General features: G+C 39.4%; 1 protein-coding gene across 2 annotated transcripts; it reads left to right on the top strand.

The window, feature by feature from the left end:
* Positions 1-713: 713 nt before the first annotated feature.
* LOC143859668 (EAP30/Vps36 family protein) lies at positions 714-20,110 on the top strand. 2 transcript variants are annotated; one of them, XM_077370322.1, is made up of 8 exons: positions 715-1,448; positions 15,196-15,399; positions 17,118-17,211; positions 17,292-17,349; positions 17,765-17,834; positions 18,297-18,432; positions 18,522-18,606; positions 19,652-20,110. In XM_077370322.1, the coding sequence occupies exons 1-8, from the start codon at positions 837-839 to the stop codon at positions 19,704-19,706; spliced, it is 1,314 nt and encodes a 437-aa protein (XP_077226437.1). In that variant the 5' UTR covers positions 715-836; the 3' UTR covers positions 19,707-20,110. The 2 variants fall into 2 exon arrangements, with proteins under 2 accessions (XP_077226438.1, XP_077226437.1); XM_077370323.1 differs by lacking the exon at positions 18,522-18,606 and having other exon boundaries at positions 714-1,448.
* The last annotated feature ends 1,430 nt before the right edge of the window (positions 20,111-21,540 follow it).

The raw sequence follows: 21,540 nt of genomic DNA on the forward strand, positions 1-21,540 counted from the left end.
GTCAAAAATCAGGCATCTCATTAGAATTTCGTGGGAATTTTATATGCCGGCACGTTGTTTGGTTGTGTTTTTCAAACCCGATGGTCAAAACACCCACAACAATGTCGGGATACAGTCGGCCCACGTGGCTCTCCAATGAGAACCGAATGGCAAACCCCCAAAACCGAGTTTCTATATTAGAATTTCAACAGGAATGGCCTTCTCAAACGACGGATGAGGCTCCACGCACTGCTTCGTCGCATATCTTCCTCTAAATTCTTGTAACCAAATGGCATTTGGGAATTTAGTTCCAACAAAATCCTAGTAAGCATCCCTACAACCAAATGTTACTTCAAAACCCCACCCCCATAAGGTCCTTTCATTGCTATTCTGCACAAATCCCCTTTCACTTCCCCTTCCCCTTCCCGCCGAGATTCACGAACCAAACAGACCCATAGAGATCGCCGGAGAAGAGGACGGAAAAAAAAAAAAACACAGACGGGAGGAGAGAAGAGGGAAGAGAGAAGAGGGAAGAGAAAGAGAGGGAAACTGAAATGCTTTTTTATTCTTGAAAGTCATATCACCTATTTCTGCCACAAGGGCATTCTCGTCATTAAAAATTTTGAAAACCAAATTTTGACCCCCTTCTGTCATTTTCAGCATACACTTGACCCCTCTGATATTATTTCTTTTATTTGTCCCCCCTCTGTCAAATTTCCTCCTTAAAATCCCATACAAGAGTTGGTAATTCCGAATTCTCTTGTCGCTTTTAAAAATACCCCGCGAAAAAAGAGAAAAAAAAAACCCACCCAACTTTGTTCCCGTAGGTAGAAGAAAACATCGTAGCCGTCAATCTGATGGCCGGAAAATTTCTACCGGCGGTGCAGCTGACCGGAAGCGGCCGTCCGATCCTCCAACCCGGTGAAGTGGAATGCTCTCTCATCGCAACTGTCGATCTAGAATGCGAAGAAAACCCTAATTTTTCCCCTCTAAAATCCGGGGTTCTAGTCCTCACAACCCACAGAATCCTCTGGCTCAACCAAACAGAGAATTCCGGTGTTTTTATCCCTCTCGCCTCAGTAATTCACGCATTTCCTCCAAAAAAATCTATTAAAAGCATGTTTCACAGCCCTAGGGTTCGGATCCAGGTCTCCAGTTCGGCAGAGGGTAGGATTGGAGAGAAAGGGTCGAGATCTGCGATTATTACGCTGGTTTTGAGGGGGAAATCGGATCCTGAATCGTTTTTCGGGCGGTTTTGGGAGGTTTTGAGATCGAGATCGTGGGAGAATTCGGAGGGTCCGGGTGGGTCTGAAGTGAGGGAAAAGGAAGGAGGATCGAGCGTTGGTGGTGGCGGAGGGAGGAGTTCGATGATGGCGGGGGTTTCGGGGATATTGAGGAAGGAACAAGAGATGTGGGAGAGTACTGATAAGAGTTTGCATGATGCTTTTCAGGATTTGAATGCTTTGATGGTATGTCTTTTTCTTTTTTTTTTTCTTTTTTTTTAGGGTTTTGTTAAAATACTCATTGCCATATAAAGAGAAATACGGATTTCACAACACCGGAATATCCGCTTCTCAAATAGTGCAACCGAGGTTTACACAAGCCCAAGAACAATAACCAAAAGAGAAGAAGAACAATAACCAAAAGAGAAGAAGAACAATCACCACAAGATGTAATCCAATATATATGAGAGAAGAACAAAACATACTAGTAGAAAGCTTCAAGAAGAAAGCTTCAAAACTATGAGAAAATATGAGAAAGTTGACACTTTATGAAGGAAAACTTTTTCTTGGAATTTTTTCTTAACACAATTTACAAGGAAATGAACCAAATGATATCATAAAATTTGAAGGCGAGTGATAAATCGACCCCCATATATCTTAAATCGACTTTCCATGTGTCTTTCTCTCTCCTCTGGGTTAGAGAGAGAAAGATTAGAAAGAAAGAGACATGGGTCGATTTAAGACATTTGGGAGTCAATTTATCACTGCCAATTTGAATAAGTTTACTTCAAGCCTTCAACTTAGGGTGATGATTTTTTCACCCCCTATAGGATTATGCACCCCACTGTTTGATGTGATTTGATGTCAAAAAGTGTTAAAATCTGCCACAATTCACGTGAAAAATGGGGCGCATAATCCTACAGTGGGGCGAAAAGGTCATCTCCCTCAACTTATTTTCGTGCTATAGCCTATAAGAATGAAGACATTCAGGCTTTGGACGATCTCTCCCCTCAAATCCTCCAAAATTCTGAATTCTCTTCGCTTTTGAAAATACCCAGCGAAATAAAGAGAAAAAAAACCCCACCCAACTTTGTTCTCGACTCCTAGGTAGGAGAAAACATCGTAGCCGTCAATCTGATGGCCGGAAAATTTCTACCGGCGGTTCAACATACCGACAGCGGCTGTCCAGTCCTCCAACCCGGCGAAGTGGAATGCTCTCTCATCGCAACCGTCAATCTAGAATGTGAAGAAAACCCTAATTTTCCCCTCTAAAATCCGGGGTTCTTGTCCTCACTACCCACAGAATCCTCTGAATCAACCAAACAGAAAATTCCGGTGTTTTTATCCCTCTCGCCTCAGTAATTCACACATTTCCTCCGAAAAAATCGATCAAGAGCATGTTTCACAGCCCTAGGGTTCGGATTCAGGTCTCTAGTTCGGCAGAGGGTAGGATTAGAGAGAAAGGGTCGAGATCTGCGATTATTACGCTGGTTTTGAGGGGGAAATCGGATCCTGAATCGTTTTTCGGGCGGTTTTGTGAGGTTTTGAGATCGAGATCATGGGAGAATTCGGAGGGTCCGGGTGGGTCTGAAGTGAGGGAAGGAAGGAGGATTGAGCGTTGGTGGTGGCGGAGGGAGGAGTTCGATGATGGCGGGGGTTTCAGGGATATTGAAGAAGGAACAAGAGATGTGGGAGAGTACTAATAAGAGTTTGCATGATGCTTTTCAGGATTTGAATGCTTTGATGGTATGTCTTTTTTTTAGAGTTTTGTTGAAATACTCATTGCCCTATAAAGAGAAATACGGATTTCACAACACCGGAATATCCGCTTCTCAAATAGTGCAACCGAGGTTTACACTAGCCCAAGAACAATAACCAAAAGAGAAGAAGAACAATCACCACAAGATGTAATCCAATATATATGAGAGAAGAACAAAACATACAAGTAGAAAGCTTCAAGAAGAAAGCTTCAAAACTATGAGAAAATATGAGAAAGGAAAACTTTTTCTTGGAATTTTTTCTAAACACAATTTATAAGGAAATGAACCAAATGATATCATAAAATTTGAAGGCGAGTGATAAATCGACCCCCATATATCTTACATTGACTTTCCATGTGTCTTTCTCTCTCCTCTGGGTTAGAGAGAGAAAGATGAGAGAGAAAAACACATGGGTCGATTTAAGATATTTGAGAGTTGATTTGTCACTGCCAATTTGAATAAGTTTACTTCAAGCCTTGAACTTAGGGTGATGATTTTTTCACCCCCCTATAGGATTATGCGCCCCACTGTTTGATGTGATTTGACGTCAAAAAGCGTTAAAGTCTGCCAGAATTCACGTGAAAAGTGGGGCGCATAATCCTTATGTGGGGCGAAAAAGTCATCTCCCTCAACTTACTTTCGTGCTATAGCCTATAAGAATGAAGACATTCAGGCTTTGGACGATCTCTCCCCTCAAATCCTCCAAAATTCCGAATTCTCTTCTTCGCCTTTGAAAATACCCAGCGAAATAAAGAGAAAAAAACCCCACCCAACTTTGTTCCAGGCTCCTAGGTAGGAGAAAACATCGTAGCCGTCAACCTGATGGCTGGAAAATTTCTACCGGCGGTTCAACTTACCGGCATCGGCCGTCCGGTCCTCCAACCCGGCGAAGTGGAATGCTCTCTCATCGCAACCGTCGATCTAGAATGTGAAGAAAACCCTAATTTTCCTCTCTAAAATCCGGGGTTCTCGTCCTCACTACCCACAGAATCCTCTGGATCAACCAAGCAAAAAATTTCGGTGTTTTTATCCCTCTCGCCTCATGAATTCACGCATTTCCTCCGAAAAAATCGATCAAGAGCATGTTTCACAGCCTAGGGTTCGAATCCAGGTCTCTAGTTCGGCAGAGGTTAGGATTGGAGAGAAAGGGTCGAGATCTGCGATTATTACACTGGTTTTGAGGGGGAAATCGGATCCTGAATCGTTTTTCGGGCGGTTTTGGGAGGTTTTGAGATCGAGATCGTGGGAGAATTCGGAGGGTCCGGGTGGGTCTGAAGTGAGGGAAAAGGAAGGAGGATCGAGCGTTGGTGGTGGCGGAGGGAGTAGTTCGAGGATGGCGGGGGTTTCGGGGATATTGAGGAAGGAACAAGAGATGTGGGAGAGTACTGATAAGAGTTTGCATGATGCTTTTCAGGATTTGAAAGCTTTTCATGGTATGTCTTTTTTTTTTAGGGTTTTGTTAAAATACTCATTGCCCTAAACTCTATAATGTCCATGTTAGGTGAATTTTGGTTTAGGGCTTTTTTGGTGCGTCTGAGGTGTTCTAAATTTTCTTTATTTTGGATTGATAAGGGAACATTGGAATTCCAATAATAAAATCTTATTGAATACTTCTAAGATAACTGATTAGTATAAGGTATTGATTTCGGCCTGGAAAAGTCCCTTGTTTTTTCCTTCTTTCTTTCACCAAACTCTGATAAGTTCGGTTGTTTAATCATTTATGCACATGTATCTTATTCATTATTATTAGCTCATGGATTGTTATTTTTTATCAGATGTTTATGTATATATTTATTTCCTGTGTGAAGAATTTTATTTTGAAATCAAATAATTAAGATCTTTAAATGGTTTTATACCCATCTCAATTACCCAGCATGCTGAATGTAGATGTTTGGTATTCAATAAGTTTGACAAAGAACGACTTGACAGAAAACCCCCCCTGAGAGTCCCGAGTCCATACCCAATAGTCATCGACATTTGGTGATAGATAAACAGCCGAGCTGCACCACCACTCATAATTGCCTTTGCTTGGACTGCTGCACATCGTTCTATCAATACTTGCGAGCGGTTGCAAAAGTGCGGTTTTCGACTGGCTAGTAGCTGCATTCTGTGCTTTATAGGACTGTGAGACATTGGATCACCTATTTTAACACTGCCCTTTTTCTTTCCGGTTATGGATGGACACCCTTAAATTTTTCAGTGTGTACTGTGTCGTGGGTACTGCAAAAATGAATTAATAGGGTTATACTTGACTGGGACAGTGCTTTCCACGGACGGTTGGGACAATCGATGTGGATGTCAATCCTCTACGCTCTTATATGGTACATCTGAACAGAAGGAAATAATAGAATCTTCAACGGACAGGGAAGATCTCGGCACCATGTCACCCTTGACATTAAACTGAAAATCATATCTTGGTTCAGAGGAAAAAACGGTATCCCATACACTTTTGGTGACATCCTACGTCATTGGCAATCGGTGATTAATGAGAGGAGACCTCAGTGTAGGATCTGCCCGACATGGACTCCTCCACTAGTGTGATGGTTTAAACTAAACTTCGATGGAAGTTCCCTCGGCAATCCTGGGCCAGCGGGTCTCGGCGGAGTAATCAGAGATGAAAATAGCCATGTCATCATGTCCTATTCTGATTCGGCCGGGATATGCGATGCCAACAAAGCCTCAGCCTTATTGTTTGGTTTGCGTAGGTATGAGAAGCACAATTTGGGACCCTTAATCGTGGAAGGCGACTCGACTAATACTATTGCGTGGGCTTGTAATAGGATTGGAGGGCGGTGGCGTTTACTCAATATTATTGACGAGATTGGGATCTTGTCCGCATCCTCCGTCCACGGATAACGCATAGGCGAAGATCCGCAAATACTATGGCAGACGAACTGGTAAAGTAGGGGGTTGATCGGCCTCAAGTGCTTCTGTCGATCCATTATTCCATGGCATCTCCTTCATAAGGGAGTGAGCGGCATGCATGTTTTTTCATGTAAATGGGGACTTCTTGTTCCCTTATTCTGTAATTCTACTCTGTTTTTTGAAATAAAGTTCTGTTATCTTTTAAAAAAAAAAGAAAAGAGCATGCCGATTGAGTTGAATTGTAGAGAAGAAGCAATCACTGTGGCATTTATTAGTGGGAAATTTCAGTTTGAAATCATCTATCTATCCGAAGTGTATTGATTGACTGACATGGATCAAGACGTGTTATATTATCCCTCACCTGAATCTATGACTGATAATAAACCTTTTGCTTCCATGTATACTTGCCCGCGTGAACTTCACAAACTTTTGATCGTGACATCTAGTGATTGGGAAGCATCCTTTTATTTTCTCTTCTTGATAGGTGATGAGTTTTTAGTAGGCTATGAGCTATCATTTCCTCTGAACGTTTTTTCTATAACACATTACATTCCACCTCAAGAATCGTCAAAGTGGCTCTGGTACTCTTCTTTTTGTTATATAACTCTGCCCTGGTTGTCCATACTTGCCTTGGAAATTGATGTCCTGATGTTCTAAGTTGTGAAATATCTAAGCTCCTTTTTATTTTCTCGTTACCTCTTTATCTGCAGTTAGTAACAGGAATCTTCTTCTTCCCAAGGTGTCGATCCTACATTGTGCATAAGAATATCCTTCTTTGCTTACCCTAGTTAATAGGCTTAGCAAGAAGAGACGGGGCAGGAAAAAGAGTAGAAAGTTAGAAGTAATCCTTTTTCTAACCCACAAATGCTCAGCAGCCCAGGAATAGAAAGAGGCTTAAGCAGGAGTGACATCTTAAGTAAAAGATTCTTACCCCAACTCCTGCTCACAAGGTTCCACGAAAACCTCACTTAACTCAATGCAAAAAGTATTTTATGTACTATTACTAACTACATTTCGTTAAAAGTGAGCTGATATGGCCATCCTTGTTTTGATATTGGCAGCTCTCTCTTTATTTTACACTTCTCTCATTGTCTATTACAAACCCCCAACAAGCTATCAAAACCCAGTCAGAGAAGTTTGAAATTAAAGAGAGTGCTATCAATATCAAAACAACAAAGTGCAGGCAAGGTTCTAAATGTCGGTTTCGGCCACCACCGAAACTGAAAATTTTTCAATTTCGCCCGAAATCATGTAAAATTTGGTAAAAATATTTTGGTATTTTTTAAAATTTCAGTGGAAATTTCAGCAATTTCGGTGGAAATCTTAAAATTTCGGCGAAATCCTGTAAAAAACCAATTCGATGTGCTTTTGGTCCAAACTGAAACTAACCGAAATATTTCAGCTGAAATTTTGGATTTTGGTCGAAATTTAAAACTATGAGTGCAGGTATAGCTCTATTAAGTAGTAGCATATTTGAAATTCTTTAATAATTAAGGGGCTTAGTCATATTTTGAGCCTTTTTTTGTTACTGATTGATGCTTTCCCAACAATGGAATTTCTTCCAGTAGAGGAGTCTCTTCTATGTAGGTTTTGTGATTCTTGACTTTTCCGTGAACTGCTGCTGCTGCTCTGCAATGCATATAGTGAAGCATCTGCTAGTCCCAGAGGACTCACATTTTAAGAATGTTACCCAGAGGCTCTTAGTTAATTTATGACCCCTCTTTCTCATATTTAGTCATTTTGCTACTGTTCCATATTTTCTGTCGTAGCATCATTTGGTTTCCTACTTGCTCGAACCTGGTGATCTCATATGTAGTGTGCAGCTCTCTATCCTCTCATTTGGGTCCTAACTTATTGTTATAGGTTCTTGACGTAGAGCGGGTCCCGGCCAAAGAGTGGGCAATAGTTGATGTAGAGAGGAGAGTTACTTTGTTTATCATTCCCATGTAATAAGTCCATGTGTTAGTGTAGGAAATAATTCCTGGGAGGGGTAATTCTGTCTTTTATGTTAGAATTGGTATAAAGAGGGGTTTTTGGCCATCATCAATGGGCTTTTGGAACATTTTAAAAATTGGGGATCTGGTCTATGTTTGGGAGCTCCAAATTCCAACAAAGGAAGGAGTCTCTTGTTTCAGGAAATTACAGCTTGAGGAAAGGAAATTGAAGCCACCTTCTCTTCTCGTCTGAGAATTTCCGATTGATCCTTTCTGCAAGAAGGGAATTAATTGTCTTTGAGGATCTTCGGTGAGTCCACTTGTCCCCACGATTGGATTTATACCACCGAACTTCCATTCAACTTGTAATTCAGTGTGTTCCTTTTGTCCCCTCATTATTGGATCTTGAACGCCGAATTTCCATCCATCTTGTAATTGTTGTTGATGAATTCATAGGAACATTCCTGAGAGAAAATTGTCTGTTACATTCTTCTGTATGCATGTCTTTTTTTGCATTTACATAAGTAATTAAATCAAAGAATACCAAAGTTCTGTTGTAGCTCTTGGAGAGGGTTCAACCTGCATCATTGTTCATCAGATTTAGAGGAGAAGTTGTAAAGAGTTATTTCCTACACGAATTGGGTGCGGTTTCCATCGAATCCTAGCCAAAACTGCTTGTTGTCATCGATCTGGAAAGTTACTATCATTTGGACATAAATGATCTGTTGGAATCATTGATATAGTGACTCCTATGTGAAATTTCATTTTCTTCTGGATTCAGCTTATATATTAACATTTTAGATCACCATGGAACCTGAAATTCAGAGGTAAAATGTATGCCCAAGTCATGTTTGTTAGAATGCCACAACTAGCTTAGTTGCAAGTAGCCTGGAGATATGAACCAATGTTACTGTTGTATTATTTCCACTCTTGAGTGATTAATGAGACCACATAAAGTGAGTTACTGCTTGTTATTTGAAGGTAAACAAGGAGGCAACCTAAGATGTAAGTCCACATCAAATTGCATACTTCCAAAATTCAATAGTTGTGTTAGACGATACTGAAATTGAGGGATCAGAGCTAACTGTTTCGGTAACTAGTTGTCCCTATAGTTTGTATATGCTCAGTGTGGAGATACAAAGAGCCTCAGCTGAGTTTCAGTTAGTTGAAAATTTAGAATTCTGAGTGCCTAATTGAGAAGATTCCCCCGCCATCTTGATTTTGGAAGAAAACCACTTCAATGTGTCAGATTACAACACTATCTGTTTCCTGTGAGAGCGTAGCTCAGTTCTACCACATATAGCGCTACATCAGTTCTTCAGTATCAAGCAGTAATGTCGATGTGATTGGTTTTGCTGATATCATTTTTAGCTTCAATCATCTTAATTATATTCTTCTGGTAGTATATGTTAGAATTGTTCATAACAAGTCTAGATTATGTAGTGGTCTGTATCTGAATAGCAAGTTTGTTGTTTTTTTTGTCAATCATAGTGAAAACCCAGGGGTGATGGCAACCCAAGAGGGAGGGTGAATTGGGTTAAAAAACTTTGCCAAAAAATATTGCGGAATTAAAAAACTAAATGGCAAATTAAAACCTTAAGAACACAAATGAAAACAAATCACAAATGCATAAAGAGATAGAAAGAGTGCACCCGAGATTTATAGTGGTTCGGTCACTATCAAGGACCTACTCCACTCCACCAAGATTTCTTGGTGATTTCACTACGGATTCCCTTAAGGGAGGGGAATCAACCCAATTACAAAGATGGTTGCTCCGCCTCGCAAGACTCGCCAATCCAGAGAAAGCTCCGCTTCTCCAACACTCGCTCTTGTGGAGATGGCTCCGCGACTCCACGCACACTCGCCAAATTACAATGATCTTTCAAGAAAGAAAAACTAAAATCCCTTAAAGAGCGTCACAAAGGATGGATGAATGATGTACAAATATAAGCCTAATCCACTTCCTTGCTTAGAGATGAGAGAGGCACTAAAACACTTTGATTTTCTCTTTAGGATGTTCAAGACGATGCAAAGAGATGATTTAGAAAGGTTTGGATAGTGTATATATAGCCCATTTGAAAATATGACCGTTTGGGGGTAAAACCGTAAAAAACTGGGTTGAAAAAGTCAAGCCCTGCAAGCCCCAACGGCTAGTTTTCCAGGCCGCGGCGGGTCGACCGAGGTACAACGGTCGCCCGCCCTTACCGGGGTCTCTTTTTTATTTTCAAATTTCAAACCGTCGCGGTCGACCGAGCCATGGCGGTCCCTAGGGGTGGTTATTCGGTTAAAACCGAACCGAAAAAACCGAAATGTTAAAACCGAATTTATTTCGGTTTCCCAAAATTCGAACCGAAACCGAAACCGAATTGTGAGAGGAAAAGAGGGAAAAAGTAAAATTTTGGCTTGGATCGGAGGGCTAGGATCATTCGAGCAAAATGATTTTTTGAGCACAACCTAATTAAGTTGTGATCAATCAAATGGACGGTTTTGATCATCCCACGAAGTGCACATAAAGCAACTTTTTTTGGAAAAAAAATGGTTTCATCCATTATTTCGGTTAACTGATTTTTATTTTTTTAGATAACCGAAACCGAAACCGAATAACCGAATTTCCAAAAAAACTAACCGAAACCGAACCGAAATGGAAAAAAACCGAACCGAACCGACCAAATCGGTTCAGTTTGGTTATCCGGTTATAACCGAATAATGCTCACCCCTAGCGGTCCCCCGACGAGGTCTCCCTGTTTGATTAAAAATGTCGCTCAAACACTATCCGCGGTCGACCGGCCCTATGGCGGTCGCCCGCCCAAACCATGATGGATTGTTTCTGCATCGACAGAAACATATCCGCGGTCGACCGGCCCTGTTTGAAAATTCATTTTAACATATAAAATTCAAGGGTCTTGGGCCATGGTCTATGGGCTTTAGTCTAACATTTTCAAATACATTTTCAAGTTCATTTTAAACCTTTGTTAAGTGCCTTTGACATCTCTAAAAACAAAGGAGGAGTACAAACTAAATTGACTTGAAAAGCACTTCAATCTTCTCTTGAACTTCAAGGCTTCAAGTCCACATGCTTCTTGGATCTTCCTAGCTTTGGGGCACACCAAAAACACTCCAAGTTAGCTTCAATGCCTTGATTCAAGCTTCCTTGATTGCACACTAATGAGATCTACATCTTAGACAACCAAAAGCACATTAGTGATATAAAATCACTTGTGTATGGAATCATCAAAACAAGAAGGTAATGCCAAGGTGGGAACCATTGGGCTTACATTCTCCCCCTTTTTAATGATGACAATCACAAGAGATTTTCCAATAAAAGCATACACATTTCTCTCCTCCTATGGCTTCAACAAAAAGAATGGGGCAAGAGAGAATTAAAGGAAATAAAATTTTCAATTATTAAACTCCCCCTAATGCAAGGAAATCATGCAAACATACAACTCCCCCTATTTGATTGACAAATATAATAGATGCGGGATTGTTAAAAAAAAGGTATACAAAATAGGTTAAAGCTCTCCCCTTGTGTGAAAATAACTCTTCCTATCAAAGACAAAAACTCAAAACAAGAGGGTTTTTTCTTTTTAAGGCAAAACATGCCAAGGTAAGCAAATAACCAAGAATACATTTGAACCTTGGGCTTTAAATCACAAATTGTGAAAGATATTCAAGTTTTAGTACAAGCCCCTAAACTAAGCCAATTTCAAAATGAAATCAAGTTGGGGCTTTGGGAATCCAAGCTCTCTTGGTCCAACGGCTATCCCTACTTAGTTTAGATGCACATTGAAATTGATCATGCCCATGAAGGCCACAATAATGACATCTAACTAAGGGGTTAGCAAGACTAATTCGATTATGATAGACATGTTGAGGTCTTGAACTAGCCTTTTTGAGGATTATGTCTATAATTTTGTCTCCATTCATAAAACCATATAGACAAATCCTTAGCCTCTCATTTTCATTTTGAAGATGATTTACTTAATTTAAAAATTAAAAATTTTCATCTTCAAATGACTTGGATGAACTTGCCATGTTTTGAAAGCTCAAAACATGAGTCTCAAGTTCACTCAAGCAACCCTTACGGGTCTCATTTTCAAGCTTTAAGTCATTTTTCATTTTGGCTTGGGTTTGAAATTTAGAAGAAAAGTCTTGATTTAAAGCTTCAAGTTCTTTTTTAATTTGAAAAGGATTTTTCTTTAAAACCTTATTTTTAGACATTTGCAAATCCAAGATTTGACGAACTTCATTATAAGACATTTCATTATCACTAGAACTTGAACTAGAAGTTGGATGGGAGCATACCTCATCAACTTCGGTGTTAGCTATGAGACACACATTAGAGTCTTCTTTCTGGGCCGAGATGCATGTTTGATTTTTCTTCCTTGGAGCTGTTACTTGATGATGAACTATTGCTCTCAGTTAGCCCGTCCCAATTTGCCGCGTGTGCTCTAAACTTCTTCTTCCCATATTTCTTCTTTTTATTCTTGAGGGGAGGGCATTCCGGCTTTATGTGTCCGGATTTGCCACATTCAAAACATCTTATTGGGTCCTCCTTCTACTTCTTTTCTTCCCTTTTCTTTTCTTCCTTTTTCTTCTTATATTTTCTTCCCTTCTTCCACATTTTCTTAAACTTCTTGAAAGCTTCCAATTCATCACTGTCGGAACTTGAGGAAGAAGATGATGATTTGACGGTAAAGGCAATAGATTTTCCTTTGATTTTGTCCATGTGCTTTGAAGCTTCGGCTTGTTGGTTCTCCCTTCTCTTCATCTTCATTTCATGTGTGATGAGGGATCCAACTGGCTCATCTAACTTCACATCATCAAGATTTTTCGATTCTTCGATCACCGTGACCTTGGGGTCCCAACTAAATGGAAGACACCGAAGAAGCCTCGTCACCAATTCCAAATTTGCATAGGTTTTACCTAGACCTTCAAGCTCATCTACAATGTTAGTAAAACGTGAATACATTTCGGAAATTGATTCATTTTCATCCATTTTAAAAGCTTCAAGATCACTAACAAGAAGACTAACTTTTGATTTCTTGACTTGTGAAGTTCCCTCATGAGTGGTCTCTAAGGTAGTCCAAATATCCTTAACGGTCTTACAAGTACAGACCCGATTGAATTCTTCGAGAGAAAGAGCACAAAAAAGTGTATTTACTCCTTTAGAATTCAAAGCGGCCAATTTCTTCTCGGCCGCGGATCACTCACTTCTTTCTTTTGTGGGAGGAGTATATCCATCTTCCATTAGCTCCCACATCTCATAATCATGAGATTGAAGAAAGAAAACCATCCGGGTTTTCCAATAACCGTAGTTAGATCCATTGAAAAATGAAGGTCTAGTTACTGATTGGCCTTTGGCATTACCGGATGAGGTTGCCATGATCTTTTACTCTTTTTAAATTTTCAAATCAAATTTTCAAAAATCTCTAATTAAGAGCTCTGCTTTGATACCAAGTGAAAACCCAGGGGTGATGGCAACCCAAGAGGGAGGGTGAAGTGGGTTCAAAAACTTTGCCAAAAAATATTGCGGAATTAAAAAACTAAATGGCAAATTAAAACCTTAAGAACATAAATGAAAACAAAACACAAATGAACAAAGAGATAGAAAGAGTGCACCCGAGATTTATAGTGGTTCGGTCACTATCAAGGACCTACTCCACTCCAGCAAGACTTCTTGGTGATTTCACTATGGATTCCCTTAACGGGGGGGAATTAACCCAATTACAAAGATGGTGGCTCCGCCTCGTAAGACTCTCCAATCCGGAGAAAGCTCTGCTTCTCCAACACTCGCTCTTGTGGAGATAGCTCCGCGACTCCACACACACTCGCCAAATTACAATGATCTTTGAAGAAAGAAAAACTAAAATCCCTTCAAGAGGGTTATAAAGGATGGGTGAATGATGTACAAATATAAGCCTAATCAATTTCCTAGCTTAGAGATGAGAGAGGCACTAAAATACTTTGATTTTCTCTTTAGGATGTTCAAGATGATGCAAAGAGGTGATTTAAAAAGGTTTGGATAGTTTATATATAGCCCATTTGAAAATATGACCGTTTGGGGGTAAAACCGTAAAAAACTGGGTTGAAAAAGTCAGCCTCGGAAGCCCCAACGGCTAGTTTTCCAGGCCGCGGCGGTCGACCGAGGTACGACGGTCGCCCGCCCTTATCGAGCTCTCTTTTTTATTTTCAAATTTCAAACCTTCGCGGTCGACCGAACCGTGGCGATTGCCCGGTGAGGTCTCCCCGTTTGATTAAAAATGTCGCTTAAACCCTATCCGCGGTCGACCAGCCCTATGGCGGTCGCCCGCCCAAACCATGCTGCATTGTTTCTGCATCGACAGAAACATATTCGCGGTCGCCTGGGACACTCCGGTCGACCGGCCCGCTTTGTTCTTGCAAGTGCTGGATTTCCAGTTACCTTGTCGCGGTCGCCCGGGAAACCCTGGTCGACCGGCCCTGTTTGAAAATTCATTTTAACATATAAAATTCAAGGCTCTTGGGCTATGGTCTATGGGCTTTAGTCTAACATTTTCAAATACATTTTCAAGTTCATTTTAAACTTTTGTTAAGTGCTTTTGACATCTCTAAAAACAAAGGAGAGGAGTATAAACTAAATTGACTTGAAAAACACTTCAATCTTCTCTTGAACTTCAAGGCTTCAAGTCCACATGCTTCTTGGATCTTCCTAGCTTTGGGGCACACCAAAAACATTCCAAGTTAGCTTCAATGCCTTGATCCAAGCTTCCTTGATTGCACACTAATGAGATCTACATCTTAGACAACCAAAAGCACATTAGTGATATAAAATCACTTGTATATGGAATCATCAAAACAAGAAGGTAATGCCAAGGTGGGAACCATTGGGTTTCACATAGAATATTGGTAATCTTCTTTTTATTCAAAATTTAATACATTGGACACATTTGCTGGCACACATGTCAGACACATCCTATGCCAATCATTTGAAGGCCTGATTTAGCTTCTTTCTTGTCTTTAAGTCTTCTGGCATACCTCTTGACTGTATCTATACATATTAGGTGATTCTCATATGTGCTAGATTTTGTAACTACCTCCACGTATCTATTATTATAATTTCAATATGAAAGGTATCTGTTGAGATATGTTTGACATGACGTGTCTATGTGCTATTCGTCTATTCGCTCCTCTTTCAAGTTTTCCATACAAGTTACATGGGTTTGAACTTTGGAGTTGTATAGAGGCATTGTTGTATCCTGAAATGCCCTTGGGCTTTCTGCCGCTTGAGTATTTGGTAGGAAATAGAATTTCACGTGAATTCTCTCAATCTTGCATGCACACAAAATTTTTTCGTAGTGCTTATTGAATTTACTCTCTTAGTTTTTGTCCATAATTTTTGTATCAACTTGATAAGTTTTGCAAAAGTGTATGATGATATCCATGTTTGTGTAGAGCAAAGCTAAAGAGATGGTAATGCTGGCAGAGAAAATGAGGCTAAAGCTTCTAGCAGGTTCAACTTCCCACTCTGATACATCAAATGACGAGGAGATGGGCTCTAAGCAAGAGATGCAGGATTGGCTGCTGAGTGTTGGTATTGCATCACCTGTTACAAAAGAATCTGCTGGTGCTCTATATCATCAGCAACTATCCCGGCAGGTTTGTTCTTGTGGACCTTGTATTTTATCTCTGCCCGGCTTTTAGGTCTAGTGGTCCTATGCTAGGACCATTTTGTGTTAATTATAGAGGTAGGAAATGAGTTAGATTATGATCCACTGTAGCTTGGCCTGTAACTTATTAGAGTTGACTTTCATTTAAGCAATTCGCTTTTGAGCTGTCATGGAGACACTTCAGCTCAACTTAATATGGGAAGGGCTTCAACTATTGCCAATTTCAGTTTCTTGTCTTCAAGGACTCGGTGACAGTGCATCCGATATACTGATTTGGACCTCATCGGACAATATTTCTGAACTTTCTCTGTTAATATTGTATGCCCTTGCCATTAGATGGCATATCACTGAGTTTCTCCTCAAGCATTAGTTTTAAATAGTGCATTTTTACTTATTAGAATTCACTCGCGTTTGCAATGTTCACTTTGAAAATTGTCTGTTTTGCCGCAATCCGAATGCTATATCATACATCATCATTTTCTTTTTTCTTTCCTTTCATTATTTTATCATCAGCATTGCAAGGCACAAAAACTGTAGTTGCAACTCTGGTTGGGCAGGTTTTTCAGAACCCTATCCTACCCTACATTCTATCTCGGGTTGGGTTTTTTCGTTTAATAAAAAACCGAGATTTCTAAACCCGGCCCATGACTTTTTTGGGTCGGGTCAATGCGGGCTGCGTAAAGCCAGACCCAAGTTGCAACTCTACTTTTGATTATGGCGATTATGAGCTGTGCCTGGCCTTTCCCAATCATCGAGACTCTTCAACTCATCTTAATATGGAAAGGGCTTCAACTATTGCTAGTTTCAGTTTCTTGTCTTCAAGGACTCAGTGACAGTGCATCCGATATAATGATTTGTACCTCATCGGACAATATTTCTCAACTTTCTCTGTTAATATTGTATGCCCTTACCATTACATGGAATATCATTGAAGTTTCTCCTCAAGCATTAGTTTTAAATAGTGCATTTTTACTTATTAGAAATTTAGAATTCACACATGTTTGCAATTGTCACTTCGAAAATTTTGTCTGTTTTGCCGGAAAGAGTGCTGACATAATTTTTTGTTGTTGTGTGTGTTTTTTATGTTGGTTACTCAAGTTTTGGCCTTGCTAATTTAAATGTTTTATTCGTAGATAGTTTAATCACTGTAATGATTTCAAGCACATGAATGCTAATCAGCTTAGTTAATGAGCCACTCCTTAATCCGGTCTCCATCTGGCATCCATGAAGTAGCACTTTTTTGTCATTTTATGCTTCTTGTCGAAGCTTTTAGAAAATTCCCTGAATTTTGGGCCCTCTGTATCTAATTTTAGTGATCTTATCACTCATCTAGATAACGGACAATGAAGCTAGAGACCCTTATCTTTCAAATTATTCTTATGCACCTTAGTTCATGGATGCCGATAATGCAATTTAAAACAGTCCTGGTCCTTCGAACTGTTAAAAATGAAACGAAACCATTTACACTCCCCTCGTCAATTTATTGACCATGCCAGTAGCGATGGAGATCACACAAACTTTGTCAATCATAAGAATTTTTAGTGACTTGCATTTGCACAAGTTCTCCACTTTTTTGTTTTGTTTCTTTCCCTTTGCAATTTGTATTCCATTATTTAGGAGCTTCTTTTATGCTATCTCTGTTCAGAAGTTCCCTTCAGACAAAGCTGTATCGCTTTTGATTTAATGTTAATTTTTTATGTTACCCAGTTGGCGGATTTTGTCAAATTACCACTGGAGAGAGCTGGAGGAATGATTGCGTTAATCGACATTTACTGTCTTTTCAATCGTGCCAGAGGAACAGGTCTTCTTTATACACTTCTTGATTTATTGTCAATTTCAATTGAATTGGTGATGCTTGATCTTTCTGTTCCTCTTTGACAGAATTGATTTCGCCGGAGGATTTGCTACAAGCCTGTGCTATTTGGGAGAAATTTGATGTGTATGCACAACAGAACCTTCAACCCTTTTCAGGTTTCAATGCCGACATTTTATCAAATAATTTCATTAATAAAACTTCAACCCTTTAATGTTAGCAACTGAGCCTTCAACCCTTTTCAGATTTCAATGCCGACATTTTATCAAATAATTTAATTAATACATCTCAAAAAAATATTAATTAATACGGACTACAAAGATTAATATAATTCTGCGTATTACAAAAAGGTTTAGACGTAAATTTTAAACCCAATATTTCAATTTATGAGAAATTATATGGTGCGCGACTGTGCATGCACGTGCAGCCCCACGTTTTTTTTGGGCTGCACATGCATACACGGCTGTCCACCATATAAATTCTCTCAATTTATCACCATATGTTTGTTATTTTTTATTTTTTGTTATTTTTGATGTAACAGCCCAGTAATGCTTAGAAAATTTGATAGCGGAGTTATGGTCATCCAGAATAAGACTCAAAGTGACGAGGAGGTACTGGTCACCAACTTTATCATATTACTGGGTTGGTTGTGGATCCAATCATGTTCTGGTCACAGTTGCAATACTCAATTGCTATTTCTACCATTGAATTTTCTGTAGACTTTGTTTCTTCATTGAGTCTTTCTTTGCAAATTTTCATGCTTCTGATTGATTGTTAATGGTTCTCAAGCTGTTTCAATTAGTTGGGATAGAAAGTATGAAGCTAACAAATATGAATAATGTAAAATTGCTCAGGGAACAGATATGTATTCTTAAGTATGTTATTCTCTCGATTAAATCTTGATATTTTATGTTATTTTCATTTGCTTACAGGAACATGTCGATATGTTATATTATTTCTTTGTGGAATATTGGTCTTGTTATGTTATTTTCATTGGTAAAAACTTCCTGTTTTACGTTTAAAACCATTTTGAAATGTGATTCAGATGATCAAGCTTCCTTGTCAAAATGTAGGTGTTTGGGAGAATTAAAACCCTTGTATTAAAGCAAGAGGCCCTCCGGACGGGCATAAATGCAAGCGATGCTGCAATGACGTTAGGGATTGCACCAGCACTAGCCAAGGAACATCTTTTAACAGCTGAAAGCAGAGGTATGTAAGCTGAAAGGGTTCTCTAAGAAAATGCTAAAACTTCCTGCTCTTCCCGTGGTCAATTGTTTAACATAGTTTATTTCTTTTAGGTCTTCTATGCCGAGATGTCAGCCCTGAGGGTTTTCGCTTTTACATTAATCTTTTCAAAGAAATTGATCCAAACAACATCTACTTGTAAGTTGCACATCTGGTTTGTTGAGTATCTTGGTTTGGTTTTTGGAGTTATTTGCTTGGAGCCTTGGAGATTTTTTTAATCTAAGATAATGGTTCAACTTCTAGTCCTGCTTTTGAAACCACCCATCTAGAATGAGGGTTTACTACTTTACTTCAACGTCCTTCGGCTCCTCGACTGGGCTCTGCGCTTCTTACGTTGTTGCCTTCTCAGTATTTTTGAAATATAAAGATTTCTGTGCATTTTCAAGAATCATTGGAATCCACCAAGTACTACTTTTTATCTATCAAATCAAAATGAATATTAAAAACTACTTTCTTACCATTCACAGGAATCACCACTTCCAGAAGTAACCGATTGTCTTGCATTCTGAAATGGATATTTTGGATCCTGATTTTAAAATGACAGATCATCCTTATATTACATGTGTGTGTGCGTGTGCGCATATGTACATTTACCAATTCATGTATTACTGGCCCATATATGTTTGCACAAGCACACCTCCACACTCGAAAAGATGTGTGCATGTGGAAACTAATCCATACACCTCCATGGATTGTGGACTTACCTCTGACACCATTCCTCAGCTTGAAACTTGTGGCATGAGCTTTCCTAGCTGCATAGGTTCTATCCATACACATTTTTGCTTCTCAGATTTATGTGGCCATTTTGATTTACAGTTAATTGTCAGATTGGAATAAATACATTCAAATAAAATTGTGGAATATTTTTCATACTGATAGGTTAAGGTCCAATCTTCCACCGATAGAGTGTGTTGGGTTCAGTTTAAAGTTCTTGGCTTTTGGACTTTTGCTGGTTTTGCCTAATCATGACTTTGTTATATTACATATTCCATTGTCTGTCTCGTTAAATAAATAAAACTGAAGGAGTGTTTTGATCGTTAGAACAAAATATAGCAGAAGTAGATAATAATTTTTCTTCAAACCAGTTGCAAGTTTTCAAGAACACTGCATCACTTTGAAGTTTGAAATTTAGAATGAACTTTACCTGTTACTGAATCTGTGAAGAAACATGGTGACTTGGCAGGGTGAAGGATCATGGACTCTTCAGTACCTGGGTTTCTGCCACCACTTCTGTGTAGAAAACAATGCCCTCTTGGTTATACTTATCAATCAACACCTATCACGGAAAAGGTGACTGATGAATGCTGGCAGGTTGCGGTATAAGCAGGAGAGTTTGCACTCACAAACCCGGTCTTATTATATGCTGGGACATTGGCCAATTTCAGAAGGTGTACTGACATTGTGATTTCTCCCTTGTGTAAACTAGAATTAAATTATGATTTTTACGAGGAAAATGAGTATACAAACTGTCTTTTGATTGCTTCACACAAAGAATGGGGAATAAGCGACCGATGAATGTATCATGCTTATTGTAACATTACTCGCATAAGGTGATTATAACTGTGATTGGGGGAATTTTGGGAGCAAATATGGTGAAGTGAAGGTGAATGTGATTTAATAATGAAGACTAGTTTGCGTTTAAGCAAGTGGATTTCATGGTGGTAAGAACTGATCACATGTGCAAATATGGTAAGAAGATTCAGCTGGGAAGGTTACTAGCATTCTTCAATTGATAATTGCCAATAGATTTGCAAGCCTCTTAATCGATGCTCTTTGCTTGAAATAATTGGAAAAAAATAACTAGTCACAACTCACAAGTGATGAGCTTCTCTGCATGCTTCTTCCTATGTTTGGTTAGTAGCACGTCGGAAAGAAGAATATATGCAGAGAACAAGGATTCCACCAAAAGTCAGTCAATTTTAGGGCCCTATAGATCGGCAGAGGAGGCATGTATGACATCAAGGACACACACTAGCGCGTGCACACCTTTGAAGGGTGATCAGGGTGCATCTCACCAGGCATAAATGGTAGAATGGTAAATTGAAGGGCGACCTTGCAAAAAAAAAAAAACCATCTACAAGGGCAACCCCATTGGTCAATATCAACAAACTGCATTTACTGTTTCTCTATCTTTACATTTTTTTGGTGCCCTAATAAATTCACTTTTTGGAGATTGAGATATGGGGCGTCCTTGTAGCTGGTTTTTGCAAGGGCGCCCTTCATGTTATCATTCCTCTTATGAATGCGGCATGGTCTGTTGGAAACGTATTTTCATTTAGGTGGCCTCTTAGACTTTTGTAAAGTGGGGTTTTGGCTACTAGAGATAACTCATTAAGAATTCTAAATTAGAAAGAGTGCTAGTGTAATTGGGAAACCAAATCATTCCCTCATGCATATATACGTGTGTTGCTTAATGGGAGCAACCATTCTATTCGTTCAGAAACTTGGGTTTAGGGTTTTCTCTGTCTGGTCCCGGATCTACCAAGAACGGCCCATGATTCCATTGATCAGAGCATAAGGCTTGGATAGATTTGAAGACTACGTCAGAACCGAGTCTGTCGCGTTTGTCGTGGAGCGTCTTCAACCGTTGGATCTCGCGCATCGTCAATCGCTTCTATCTGATCATCATGGCCAGAGGTAACAATCTTTCCGCTTCAGGTTAATTAAATTTCTAACAGTTGGTATCAGAGCAAACCTCTGATCGGTGATGATCAATCGGAGCGTGATGCTTTAATCGGAAAAATTAATATTCTTTTCGATTTGTCGTATCCTCGCGTTTAGATCTTGATCATCAATTAAAGAACTTTCTTGATGTATCATAACTATAGGACGATTTCCCATCGTTCAATCATTCGATCTGAATTTACATCTCGGATATCAGTGAACGTGAAGGTATAATAAATCTGATAAAGTGAGGAACATTCATGAATAAAGATTGGTTGTGATCTGTGAACCCTGTTTTTGTGAAACCTTGAAAAAGGGATGAAAATGGGTGGAATTTTTAATTAAGAATGGGCTAGCAAAGAGATTGCCAGCAAATCGTCAGATTCCCCGATTCTGACCATCATTGGT

This window comes from Tasmannia lanceolata, unplaced genomic scaffold (assembly GCF_043159265.1).
Source record: "Tasmannia lanceolata isolate RefF3 unplaced genomic scaffold, GAP_Taslan_0.1 ptg000035l, whole genome shotgun sequence".
In the NCBI taxonomy this organism is placed as follows: domain Eukaryota; kingdom Viridiplantae; phylum Streptophyta; class Magnoliopsida; order Canellales; family Winteraceae; genus Tasmannia; species Tasmannia lanceolata.

Excerpts from the sequence above, each read along its gene's own strand:
- LOC143859668 (XM_077370322.1), top strand. The coding sequence starts at position 837 with ATGGCCGGAAAATTTCTACCGGCGGTGCAGCTGACCGGAAGCGGCCGT. Across the intron at positions 15,400-17,117 it reads ATCAGCAACTATCCCGGCAG|TTGGCGGATTTTGTCAAATT; the intron begins GTTTGTTCTTGT and ends TATGTTACCCAG. Across the intron at positions 17,835-18,296 it reads AGACTCAAAGTGACGAGGAG|GTGTTTGGGAGAATTAAAAC; the intron begins GTACTGGTCACC and ends GTCAAAATGTAG.